The 13980-nt window shown below is 36.8% G+C and overlaps 1 protein-coding gene across 1 annotated transcript in view; it reads right to left on the reverse strand.

The window, feature by feature from the left end:
- GRM8 (glutamate metabotropic receptor 8) overlaps window positions 1-13980 on the reverse strand; it is an 846090-nt gene that overhangs the window by 322747 nt on the left and 509363 nt on the right. The window contains exon 7 of the mRNA XM_066262217.1: window positions 6310-6510. Coding sequence (XP_066118314.1) covers window positions 6310-6510 — 201 coding nt within the window. The remainder of the gene's footprint in view (window positions 1-6309; window positions 6511-13980) is intronic.

Here is a 13980-nt window from a genome sequence, read left to right on the forward strand (position 1 = left end):
TGATACTATTTTCTTTTTAGTATTAACTTGTCATTTTCTTCATGTTTTATCACACTGGTTAAATTTATAAAGTATTACTAATAGCAGTAATAGGATTAACCTATCTTCTTAATAGAAATAACTATAAATATATAATTGGTTATAGGCAGAAAGAGATGTGCTTTATCATGTTAAAGTTATTCCATTTTAGTTTGTTTATGTGTTTGTACTTATAACAGAAATGAGGGTTATATTTTAGTAAAACGGTTTTATAGAATCTTATGAGATATTTAGCATTGTTTTATTTGACCTAGTAGTGTGTCAGACATTTCCTAATAACATATGAAATCACACTTACTTCTTTTAGATGACTTAAAGATACTATGCAAAAAAAAAATGTTTCAAAATCAGACAATAGTGTTCAGATTCTCTGAAAAGTGTGTATTTGGAAATTTGGCATTAAGTCCCTGAAATCAGGTTTCTGAAAAAAGGAAGATGCTGATACAATCCATCTCTGAACCAGTCTCTGTGATCAAGCCAGTGTTTCTATTTCCCTTAGACTATCGAGCATTGGGCTGATCAGACTATACCTCACAACTGAGCCTAGAGAGGCTGCCTCACTCCACTCCGTGTCAGAGAATTCAATCACAATTAAATTATTAATTCCAGAGCATTAAATAATTTCAGAGCTCATCCCTCTCTCAGAGTCTCACAATTTCTTTGTGATTCTCAATTGTGTCTCCCCTGGCCTAACCAAAACTTCCCCACTCCAGAATGCAATAGGACTCAGAGACCATAGTACCCCTCTCTCAGGTTTTTACTTCTCTGCCCACTTTTTAAACCTTCCCCATAAGTCACTTACAGACACTTCCAAAATAACCCTTTCATTCACAAAGGTGACCCCATGACAGCTAAGCTTATACAACTTGCTCCCTGCCCTGGTAATTTGGATGAGGTCTGACATCGATCTAAGTTTGGAAATTGAGATTCAAGTTTCTAAGAAGTTGGAATTAAAACTTAAAAAAAAAAATATATATATATATATATATATATATGATAATTTTATACTCAAGTGTTAACTTTTACTAAGTCAAATGTCTATTACCTTATTATTATATTTTACTTCCCCATTCAAATCTGATGAGCCTTCTTCCAGACTTTCTTTTCTTTTTTTTTTTTTGCTCTTCACTTTCACTTAACTCCAAAATAAACTTCAACATAAACTCCAAATGGAGAACACTCTCTTATGTGGAAAGAGAGAGAGAGATGATGATGATAATGATGATAGATAGATAGATGATTGATAGATAGATTGATAGATAGAGATGATAGATGATGATAGATAGATAGATAGATAGATAGATAGATAGATAGATAGATAGATAGATATGTGTGTGTTCTGAACAAACAGCACCTAAATACTGTAGCCTACCATCTACTACCTACTCTGTGGATCTAACAGTAGGGAAAAACCAGTATAAAGAAAACAAAACAAAACAGACAGACAGAGGGATATTTAGGTCTCTGACAAGGTTTTAGTTCTTATAACCAGCTCTTTTCTTAGACCCTTTTATATTCTGCTATGAGGATTCTTGACACACCCTCATAAATCCTTCCTTTTAGCTTAAGCAAGTTGAATGTAGTTTCTGTTACCTGCAATCAAACAATCCTGATTAGTTTCCATAGCACCTCTGGCCCTGCCCCTGACATGAGCTCAACTATAGAGAAAAGGAGTGGGGACAGACTTCTAGAATTCTATTCAACACTTTTTCTTTATGACAAATAAGGTTTTCACAGCAACAGAAAAACCTTTGATTTCATACAAGATGTACAGTGTTAATATTTTATTGCCTATAGACCAGACCAGTGTAAGGAACTGACATTGTTGCTTAAGTTTTTGTAAAAGCTAAACTCCTCTTCTTCATTTTATGTTTTTCTTTTGATAAATCTTTGGATTTAAAAAATTTATAGAAATAGCATTTTGTTCCAATGGTAGCAATAAAAGTAATCCTAAAAGGCAGGTTTTTCTCTGGCTCCCTGGGTAGAGAGGAAAGGTTGAGAAAGTTATATGAAAAAGATGAATGGTGTCAATGTGCTATGACTCAAGATGTGCTTATGTTTCAGGTGAATTTCTCCACTGATGAGAAATATCAGTTTGAGTAATCAAATTCAATCAGAGAACCATTGTTGTTTGCATCTATGATCACAAAGAGTACATTGCAGTTTAATCATTTGACTAAGCATTTTACCTTTAACTAATTGTTTTGTGATAAGTAATCCTGGTCTGAAATATTAATCATTCATCTTTCTAAATTTCAATGTGATCTTTATAATAATAAACAGGAAAAAGCATGACCTTTGAAACCCGGTAACTTTAAAACATTGCTTAATTAGGCACACCCACACCTGGTTACAATATCAGCAAGATTGAGTTTTAAACAGTTCTTTTTAATTTTATACCCAGCTCTCTGGCCACTCCACCGCCTGCTGTTACAGTCTCCCTCATAACAATAACATGGCTTCACCCTCTCAAACTAAAAAGGACCATAGGAAGTAATTTGTTCTGATATCTCATTGGTGTCAGAAAGAACCAGTTTAATGTTTTCTACATAGAAATTATACTTCAGGGCAGACACATCCAAAATATAAATGGGCATTGCTAAATAATTCCATCCAATGGATTAATTTTTTAATTACTTGGGAATGTGTTTTGTAGCTCACTGATCCTGACAGAAAATTCAGAAGACTGCACAGTACAAAACTGACAGCTGCTTTACAAAGGTCATTCTTTGACAACTGGTAATAGCTGGGCTAATAAAATTTTTAGTATAAAATATTTTTTTTGTTGTTGTGCACAGTAAGAATCTCTGGGTAGAGTTAAGCACATTCTCAACTCTTCAGGAGATTCAAAACTGGTCCTAAGGAAACCAGGGTTTGGTCAATGACTCCCTCACAATTCTAGTCTTTGGGAAGTGGGTTGGCTTTCTCACTAGGTGAGAACACTGGCCGTCACCAACACAACCTGCTACTTGGCATGAAATCGACAACATATAATAGTGTTAGGTTCCCAGCAGAGAACACAAATCTCAGTTATCTACTTTCAATTTTTATGAAAGCCCTGGAAGAGCAAGAATATTTAAATCTGTGGATTTGATGTGTGCTCTATACAGCTATTGGGAATATCCAAGGTGCCTGCAGGGTCAGCAAGTAGTATAAGGAGAAGTAAAGTGTCCAAGATCATGGCTTCACCTTCAACCCAGCAGTTCTTATTTTAACTGACTAAAGTGTTAGACATCCGAGTAGGATTATTTTGAAGATAAGGATTTTAAAAGTAGAGTATAAGGGAAATGCTCTTCATTTATTCCTAATAGAGGATGATAATCCTCATATTATAAGAGCTCAAAAGAGTTGTAAATCTAGATCAAGTAAGAGCATCCCCTTCTCCTTGCAAACTCTTTTAATGAAATATCCTTCAGCATTACAAGCACTGCATTATTAGCTTTGACTGGGAGTTCCTGTGCAAAACAGCCAAAAAGAAGGCTTCTGCTTTTGCTGTAAAACTTTGTTAAACAGCATTGCCTATTAGGCTGTCAAAGTCCTGTATGATACATTTCTTTTAGAAATAATTTCCAAGAAAATTCATTCTCTTCTGAAAAATAATTAGGCTTGCTTCTATCATATAATTAAACTTATGGGTCCCATTGAATGTCCCTTTACATTTTGGTTGATTAGAAAGCTCAGAAGTTAATATCATTCTTCATTCTGGCTACCATACCTGTTTCTTTCTCCTTCAGGAGTTTTGATGGTGTACTTCTATTTGAACAGCTTTACGTGTCTTTTTATCATACACAGAAAAGATATTAATGATAAAGCAACACAAATATATAAGCCCATAATGAAGTAAAAAAAATTGATGAACATCCTAAAAATTACTGAAAGTTAAGAGAATTAGATGTTTCATGACAATTTGCTTGTGTTCAGATCTCTTACCCTGAGTCATTAGCTATGGGAACACTGTCAGGTTTTAGGTTTTGAGGCATTATCAAAATAAGTCTCCAAGGATCTCAAAGCAATTCCTTTTCTAGTTCATACACTAAGATTCATGCATTTTACATGACCCTTATGTGAAGTATCCTTACTCTTGGATCAGACACGATTCTACCACGCTTCAGTGAGTTACTATGCTCTTAAGATCAAGAACAAATCTTGAAAATGACCAATATGACATCGCATGATCTATCTGGCCCTGCCTTCTGCCTTAACCTTATCTCTGACATTCATCTTCTCTGAATGTCATCTGTTTCTAACTCCTCAGAGTAAGGATGTCTCCCCTGCTATGAACACTCAGTCCAGCACACCTCTCCATGCACTACTCACTCTAGATTATAGAATTATACCTTATGTGAGTCACGCCTCAGTTCCCCAAGAAACTCTAAATCTCACGTCTATTTTGACTGTTTTTACCAATAATCTATCTTTAGCTGTCACAAAGCCTAATACATTCTGTGTGTTTGATAAATATCTCTTGACTGAATCAATGACAGTTTACGTGTGCTTCTCTGTCCACAGTGGATTGAAAGAAACAAATTACAGAAGGGATGGGCCCTAAAAAAGGTCACAGCAACCCTGTCCAGATAGCTCAGTTGATAGAGTCTCGACCCAAGCATAGAGGTTGCCGGTTTGGTCCCTGATCAGAGCACATAATCGATGTCCCTGTCTCTCTCTTTTCCCTTTCTCTTTCTCTCTCTCTAAAATCAATAAATAAAGTTTTAAAAGTCATAGTAATATCAGTCTGATAATGTAGAAGTGCAAAAAAACCTATATAAAGTGGACAGAAGAATTCAGAATCATTGGAGTCTAGAGGCAAATTGTCTTAATAATTATTAGACATTAAGGTATTTTAATAGTCTTTAATAGCATCATTATATTATAATGTGGTATAATAACTGAAGTCATCAAGGAAGGGTTGGGTTTTTATCTACGGTTCATATAAAATATAAATGGGTAATACACCTTTAAAATGCTTTAATCCAGTTTTGTTTTGTTTTTTTTCTGAAAGATTTTCTTATTTTCTAAAGGCAAGCTTCAGGTTTGAGAAAATATATTCATTTGCATTCTTCTGCCAACCTTCTAATAATATGAATAAAATGCCCCCCAATCTCACATTAGGATAAATAACCTCATATTGTAACACACCTCTTTTGATCAATTTGATAATTACAAAATTATTTTCAAATTCTTCTCAGGACTGATATTCTAAACAAAAGCATTAATGTTATTTAATGCTTCCCAAAAAAATTCTGCTGGAAAAGAGAAATGCTCTGTGTTGAAAGTAAACCAAATTCTGTCTCATGTTATGTGAACCAGGCAAAAGAAAAAGTTTCCACTTGAATTCCAAATTGAAAATGACCTTGTGGTTTTTTTGACAAAGGCTGGCAGCTGAGGTCACTGGAGTATAGTATGATGGACAGTGCTCAGAGGCATGTCCATTGTGTGGATTACAGCTAAACACAGAGAATTAGACAGCTCAGAGCATCCTGTCATTTCATGTGAAAATAATGGTCCAAGTCACGGGCCACAACTGTCACAACGTTCACGAAAAAAAAGAAAAAAAACAGCATTTGATAATTCTATCACTTCAGACAGGCTGTTTAACTATCCTCAGACAAATACTATGGATCCAGCACATTCTGTATGCATTCTGTGTGACACTCATGGAAGCAGCATTTCTGTTTCTGCAGGAGACAAATCCCATCTATGCTGCATTGTATGGAGTTCTATCTTACGCGATGCAGCTCATTTCTTCAAATGAACCAAATCATTGAAAGAAATACAAGGAGAAAGATGCAGAAGCTTACCACAGCACCCTGAGAATGCAAATACACAGCCACTTCAAGTCATTCACTGTCCTCAAGTCAACAGCCTGCTGACAATGCTTGCAATCGTGTCAAAACAAAATGTCCACAATTCCTTCGCTAATAACACAAACAACATTTTCCCAAAAATCTAGTCTGTTGTCCATGGTTCCAAATGAACCTCCTAAGTTATTTCAGAAATAGAGATATTTAAGTAGAATATTTTGATTGATAGAGGCTTATTTTTAATGTGTGCTTCCTTCAGGAGCAGATTACTGGTAGCGCAGAACAAAATACATCTGGGATTTAAAAGCAGGTAGGAAAACTAACACTTGATTAAAAGAGGGAACTTCTTCGAATCTTTTGCTTCCCACTATGCTTGAGTATGTTCTATAAAAAGTGTGTGTGTGTTGGGGGGGGAACACACCTTGCCTCTTCTGAAGCATTTAGAGACAGAAAGTAAGTTATAACTTACCATTAAAATTAACAGCCCGAATATAACCAAGTAGCTCTTTCCCATCAATGGTACTCATTCGTGGGCAGAGGCCAATGTATCCAGGGCACAGATCTTTGTGCATGTTGTGCAGGGCATACGCCATAGAATATACCGCGTCAATTACAAATTGCACCTTTCCTTCCTGTTCGTAAGATGAATCCCGCGCGATCCGCTCCAGCCCTGCAGAATGACAAGGAAAACCATCAACAGGCATGGTTAGATTTCACTGAAAGACGACGGCAGGAGGGCCAACATTTCCACCATTCCAGGCGGCACATTCAATGAGACGAAGCTGTTTGAATTTACTCCCAATTATATTAAGTAAGGTTTTTAAACTAGGTGTTAAACCCTTTATTTGGAAAGAACAGAAACTATTTCATTAGCAACCTAAAGATATAAATAAAAGGCATATAGTTTCATTATCTTTATGTCCACCTTACTGAGTCATATGCTACAGCTCATTCTGGGAATTATGCATCATTTTGGTCGTGACTTGTTCTTTGCATCTACTTCAGCTCCAGAGCATCATATAATTAGTGACCCAAAGTCAGGCCTTTTGCCCCCAACCAGGTCTATTCTTGTTTTAAATGTGTTTTATTTGGGACCCCTTTTGGTAGATATTACAATATTTCATATTTACCTTTAAAAGAATTATTCAATTACTTTTTCTTCTTGAACTCATATTTCAATTTTATTCTACTTTTAATGTTTTCCAGCTTTATTGACACATAATTGACATAAAATATTGTGCAAGTTTAAGGTATACCACAATAATTTGATATAGGTATACAATGTGAAATGATTACCACAATAAGGTTAATTAACACACTTATCATCTCACATAGTTGCCTTTTTTTTTCTTATGGCAAGAACTTTGAGGATCTAATCTCTTTGTAAATTTCTAGAATACATTACTATATTAACTATTGCCACTATGCTATACATTAGATCTCATTATATTGTCTTTTTAACTTTCTATTAAAAAGATGTACTGCTCACAAAATTGATAACATTCAGAATAATTGCTCCTGTGTTTAGACATAAGTAGGGCTGAGAATTGCTGTTGAGGATTATCATTTAATATGTAATAGGAGAATGGAATTAAAAATGGAAGATATATTTGATGTTAAAATTAGATTATATACTCTGAGTTATAATCCAACATTCTCTTTTTGAAGACGAGGACAATGAGACTCATGGAGATTCACTCAGAACACATGAAGCAGGCATGGGAACCATTTCCAGGTCTCAACTCGAAGCCTGATATCCTCTCAATCCCCAAAATGTAGATGACAAGAAAGTTAGGCATATAAGAAAAAAGTTACAGAAAGAACACTGGCCCTGACCTGGGACATCAGTTGGTTAGATCGTCATTCCCATATACCAAGGTTGCAGGTTGCTCCCCAGTCAAGGCACAGACAAGAAACAAACATTGAATGCATAAATAACTGGAATGACCAATCAATGTTTCTCTCTCTTTCGTTCTCTCTCAAGTCAGTACACACACACACACACACACACACACACACACACACACACACAGGCCTTACTAAATGTCCCAAAGCATCTCCTATACTCCTACATTCCCCTCAACCTTACATATCCTGTAACCCTTGAAGAGACCAAAAGCAAGTCCTTTAAACCTTTCTGTGGATGCCAGTTAGTAACCTTTGATAAACAATCTTTAAATTCAACAAATACTTCTTTTTTCTTTTCTTTTCACTAACACATATATCCTCTAAATTCAGAGAGCTAAATTAAAAGGGATGTTGTATACCTGTTATTGTTTTTTTACACTCTGCTAAAATCAGTAGCATTCTTCCAGACAAATGTAGTGGTCAACTTCATCCATTTTTATTCATGCAATCATTGAACATTTTTCTCTGGTATCTATCACTTGTCACACTCTGATTCTACAAATGCTGTTGGGTGGTGCTCTATTCTCTACAGATTGTCATAATGATGAATTCTGTTCCCCCCATGTCCACATGCCTTTGTGAATTACTTTAATGGCTCAATATTCCATTCCCCAAAATTGAGTCCTCTTTTTTCTTTCTCCAACCTCAAACTCCAGTCATTCTTAACACCTTTTACCTATCATTATTTCAACAGTCTAGAAATATAAATAAGATTCTTAAAAGTTAGTTATAGGGTCTAAATCAATTCATTTTGGAATCTAGATTTCTGAAAAATTAGTTTTCTAGGACTTTCCTGTCACCTAACTTCCAGCCCGCATTTCCAGTTGCCTACCATATCTTTACGTAGTTAGCTTCCATGCCAAACTCAATAGCTCTAAAACCAGGCCATCATTATAGAAAATTACATTATGATTTCCCTAAAACCTCCTGCTGAGGGCTTTTCAGGCTTGGGGGCACAAATAGAGAGGGCAGATCTAACAAAGAACATCTTTAAAGTGCCAAAGGGCATACTGTCTCCTTCAACCTGCCTTAGGTTTATGATCTAAGCTAAGATCCAAGCACACAGGGGCACTGTTGGGCAGATAAAATATATTATGCTCACTTTGTTAAAGATGGCACTGCCCACATAGAAGCCCATCGTTCAGTGTTGGTCGAATAAGTTTGTAAATATGATATATATGTTTGCTTGCTTATAGTTTGCATTGGGTGTGAAGGTCAGGCTGTAAGCAAGCAGGGACGTTATAGACTAACTAAAGGCTTAATTTTAAGACTAAGCCTTTCTCACCTTTTTTGATGTGGGGTGGTGCACTCTCATGAGGAATCCCATTATGTCTCAGATAAGTGACTTTGTATCAGAAACTTCCTTGTTTGTATATTGGATTAAAGGTTTTAAATGTACACTATAAAGTGGGGCAGACCAGGAGCTTGCTCTCTCTCTCTCTCTCTCTCTCTCTCTCTCTCTCTCTCTCAGTTCCTGAGATTAGTATTCAAGGAGAGAGCAGAGAAGGTCACGTGGAGGAGAGGAGAGCAGAGAAAGGCCATGTGGAGGAGGCCAGGAGAAGCAGCCAAGATGGTGGAGTGCTGAGGAAAAAAGAAGGAGATGGGGAACAGAGGTGAATAAGGCTGGTGAGCTAGAAACCTTTGATTCTAGGAAACTCGGATAAGTCCGTAGCTTTGTGAGCACTGAATGAGTGGGTTTTGGAGCCCAGTGTGTGTTTTTACTTGCCCGCCGGGTACAAGCTAGGATTAAAGCTAATGGCCCACCAGTTCTTGGCTCCATTGTTTCATTACCAACTGTCCGAATCAAATGCAAGCCTGCATGGGCCAGGCGGCTGTGATGGTGGCTATGGCTACTGGCTTTATAGGCACACTGTCCTCTCTCCCTATCTCTTTGTGGCACTTTGTGTCTTGGGTCCTAAGACAGTACTGTTTCTTTTAGGGTACTAAAACAGTCCTTTCAGCTTCACCCTAAAATTTGTTGCCCACAGTTTTAACCACAAAATAGGCAATTCATAAATAAATACTGAAGAATGGTCATAGAATCCAGAATAATTCAGTTATTTCTTTAAACATCTTATCTGGTAACCAGTCCCTCTGGTTAGTCCAGGACTGAGAGTTTCTCAGGATATAGGACCAAAACCTGGACAGTCCTGAGCAGATCAGCATGTTGCTCAGGAACAAAGAGGCAAATGACAAGAGAATTTAGGGAGGAAAGACTCAAATAACCACTTTTAAGATAGGTCCCTAGGTCTAAGTAGAGATCCTTGTGATCCATCTCTTTGCATCACTGAAGTTGATAACCGAAAATGAAGACTATGCATCCCAGGGCCATTCCCATTCTCGGCTCCCTTCTCAAATAGATTCGTCACTCTACTCTAGACTTACTGAATCAGAATCTGCCATGACAAATCTGTACTTTCCAAACCAGAAATCTATCCATCTTAGTCAGTTTGGGCTGCTATAACAAAGGACCTTAGACTAGGTGGCTTATAAACAACAGGAATTTATTCCTTAATTCCTGACTGGAAGTTCTTAAGACTGCAAGTCCAGACTCCAGATTCAGCAAGGTTGGATTCTAGTGAAGGCTCTCCTCTGGCCATTTTCTTGTTGTATCTTTACATGGAAGAAAGCAGAGAGAAAGTGAGCTCTTTATGACTCCTATAAAGGCACTAATCCCATTCCTGGGAGAGCCCCACCCTCAGGAATAGATCTAATCCTCATTACTTCCCCAACGCCCTATGTCCTGATATTAACCATCACATTGGAGGACAGGCTTTCAGCATGTGAATATGAGAGAACAGGAACATTCAGTTTGTAGCACTAGCATTCCAGGCTATGTTGTTTGAATTGCTACTCTGCAATCCTCCCTGCTGCAGACACACACACGTGCATACCCATGCATGTGCAGGTGCATCTCTTTTGTGAACATTATTGTTTGCTCATCTAATTTCATTTTCTTTTATGGACTTGAAAGGAAAAGAGAGGATGTCCATGTCTCCATTACTATACTGTGGAGTGTGGTCAGCAGGCATACAATGGGCAAACGATGTTCAAGCCAAATTGATTCTAAGAAAGTAATGACCATGAGAACACTAAGTAATTTGGAAATTTACCACAACTCATAGAATATATGTAAGAGTTATACATATATAAATATGTTATGTTTGTAAGCTTACTCTATCCCAAAATGGTATAGATTTAATACATTATGATTTTATTGTAATGCTACTATACCTTCCCTATCAATCTGTAAAGGTATTTCTGAGCATTCAATAATTGGGATGAAGTTATGTACAACAAATTTTTTATAAATCTGAATAGTGATGCCCCAACTGAATAGACATACTCTTCCTTGGATTGTCCTAAAAAACAAAAATCAACTTCATATATAACAGATATGGATTTATATTAATTCTCAAATATCATACCATCTTACCAAAGGGAACTACATAAATTTTCACTAGTCAAACTTTTATTTCCTTTATAAACTTCAATTAGTTTCAGTGAAGATTGAATATATCCAAATTTGCACATTTTTTTCTTTTAAAGTAAAGGTCAGAAGGCTGTCAAATGACCATTGTCACGTGTCAACGGACATTACAAGTCTTTTTTCTAAATCAGTGTAAGCACATACTGACAAATTAAAAGACTAAATACTATTATTTATCATTTCTAAATTTAAAAAGAAATTATTTGATTTCTTTTCAGGTTGTTTAGACAATATATTATTCTGTTGCTTATCACTTCAATCTCATGATGATACTTGAGATTTTACAGGAACTGGTTTGGTCCTCACTTTCTATATCCGTATGTCTCTTTCATCTAAAAGAGGAACTTAGGAAGCTGACAGTGACTCATCAACTTAATTGGCTGTAAAATTTCATTATGCTATAGTTTCTAAAGTTAGCGTTAATGTATTGCTCTAAAGTGCTCAATATTGTCAAAGGCTGTATGTCAGTCCTCCATTTAAAACACTGATTGTAAAGTTGCAATGTGCTTTTAGTGTATAGCTTAAAATTAACAACTTGTAGCAAAGTGTTTGTGTGGTAGTAGATGAAGTCAGCCTCATAAATTTTATTGCAAGATTGTTTTATGTTTTCATTAATGAAATCTAAAACTTCTAACAGTAACTCATGTTCCTGGATACACAGTAAACTCTTATTGGTCCAAGCAATGACATATGTACCTCAGTTAATGTCTTTCACACATTAAGTCTATCTTCTTGGTTTTGGTTCCTTTTACTAAAAAGGCAAATCTGCTCAAGTTTGCAAAGTGTAGTATACATAACAATGTGAGTTCCTAAAATAAGCCTGACATCAATTTTAAATTCTTTGACTGACACATAGTAGTTGACCTTTGCTTTCTAAGAATTTTTCATTTTTCAAGATAAAGCTTAGTTTTGTAAATTGAGATGTTGGGGGCTATTTCCTTTTCCTAAAATTATTCATATAAAGCTTCTATTGTTAATGAAGTAATAAACAGCTAGTCAAATCAATGGGAAAAGAAAATGAAAGTCATATCAGTTCTTTTATTCCTGGGAAAGCCAACATCCAATTGGTAGATTTTTTTTTTAATTTTTGCTACAGTTTTAGCATGTAGTAGTAATAATTCCATGCTTTAAATTTATATATTAATAAGTATTTCTTTTGGGGGGTTGAGGAGAAAGAGGCGGGGGGACAGACAGGGACAGACAGGCAGGAAGGGAGGGATATGAGAAGCACCTTAGTTTTTCATTGATTGCTTTCTCATATGTGCCTTGACTGGGAGACTTTAGCCAAGCCAGGGATACTTTCCTCAAACCAGCAACCTTGGGCTCAAGCAGCAACCATGGGGTCATGTATATGATCCCATGCTCAAGCCAGCGACCCCGTGCTTAAGCTGGATGAGTCCATGCTCAAGCCAGCAACTTCGGGGTTTTGAACCTGGGTCTTGTGTGTCCCAGGCCGATGCTCTAGCCACTGCCTCACTTCCTGGTCAAGCTAGAAAGTATTTCTTTATTTAGTTCCTTTTTGATTTCTTCTTAAGTATGCAGCTGCTGTTTTAAATAATTAAATCACTTTCTTGCAGTTGTAATATAGAAAATGATAAGAGGAAAGAAGAAAAGCTGTGAGCTGCCATGAATAAATACATTTATGCATATGCAACCAAATATTTCCCAATACCTCACATATATGAACTGATAGCATAGTGGGCGACTTCGTTATCAGTGAGAAACATGCCAAGAACTGCACTGCACACTCAAAGTAATCACTTCAAGTTAGCAAACATAAGACATCTTTTACTGAATTTAAACTGATTTGGCTTCAAAAAATACAATAGGGGGAGGATGGGAAAGAAACATAAGCATGTTTAATTATACAAGATTATTTCCTAAGCACTAGGATACCCAAGTGACATGTGTACGCCTCCCAAAATGCACAGGGATGAATATACAGGACCTGTGCTGAGGGAGAAAGACAAACTGACTAATGGAGGCAGCTGGCCAGAGGACAAAGAGGGCTGACCAGTGAGGACTGATCAGGCCCCCAGCTGTACAACTCATAATGTCTTGGATACTATCCTGAATAAACCTCACTAAGCCTCAGCCTTCAATTGGGAAAGTTGTCCAAAGGGACCTTCGGGATGGGGTGCCCATTGCTCTAGCTGGATCTGCTGGTCCCACCCCACCTCCATCTGCTCCACTTGAAGGTCCTTGAACACAACACGAGATCTCCAAACCACAGGATCTCACTTAGATGTTCACTCTAACTTTCTTCCCTCCATCCCAAATGTCTCTTTGGGCTCCATGCTTCAGGTAACATGGCAACTCAAGTTAGGCTGGAGCAGTGATATTTAATGATTTATTTTCAGTTTAGCAGCCCAGACCAGATCAAAGAGCATCATGATTGCTGGGTTTACTTAAAGACTGAATATTGTTCAGTTGGAAACAGAGAACCAAGACTGGTATTTAAAATTATTTTGGGAGAATAAACTGAATTCAAACATAGGTTGAATGTGGAGATAGAAATTGATGGAGGCAGGGTATGAAAAGGGCAGAAAAACAGGCTGACACAATGGAAAAGAAAAATGAGAGGAAATATGTTTCAAATGTCAAAATGACAGTATTTGGACACCTGATTAAAACTGAGAGTAAGGGTCGGAGGCAATCAATAAATATGAGAGTAAGGACTCTTGAGACCAGGTAGTAGGATTCTGGCACCATTAACAAAATCTGGAAAAGCAGGTGAGTAAG

This window comes from Saccopteryx bilineata, chromosome 2 (genome assembly GCF_036850765.1).
Source record: "Saccopteryx bilineata isolate mSacBil1 chromosome 2, mSacBil1_pri_phased_curated, whole genome shotgun sequence".
Lineage (NCBI taxonomy): Eukaryota > Metazoa > Chordata > Mammalia > Chiroptera > Emballonuridae > Saccopteryx > Saccopteryx bilineata.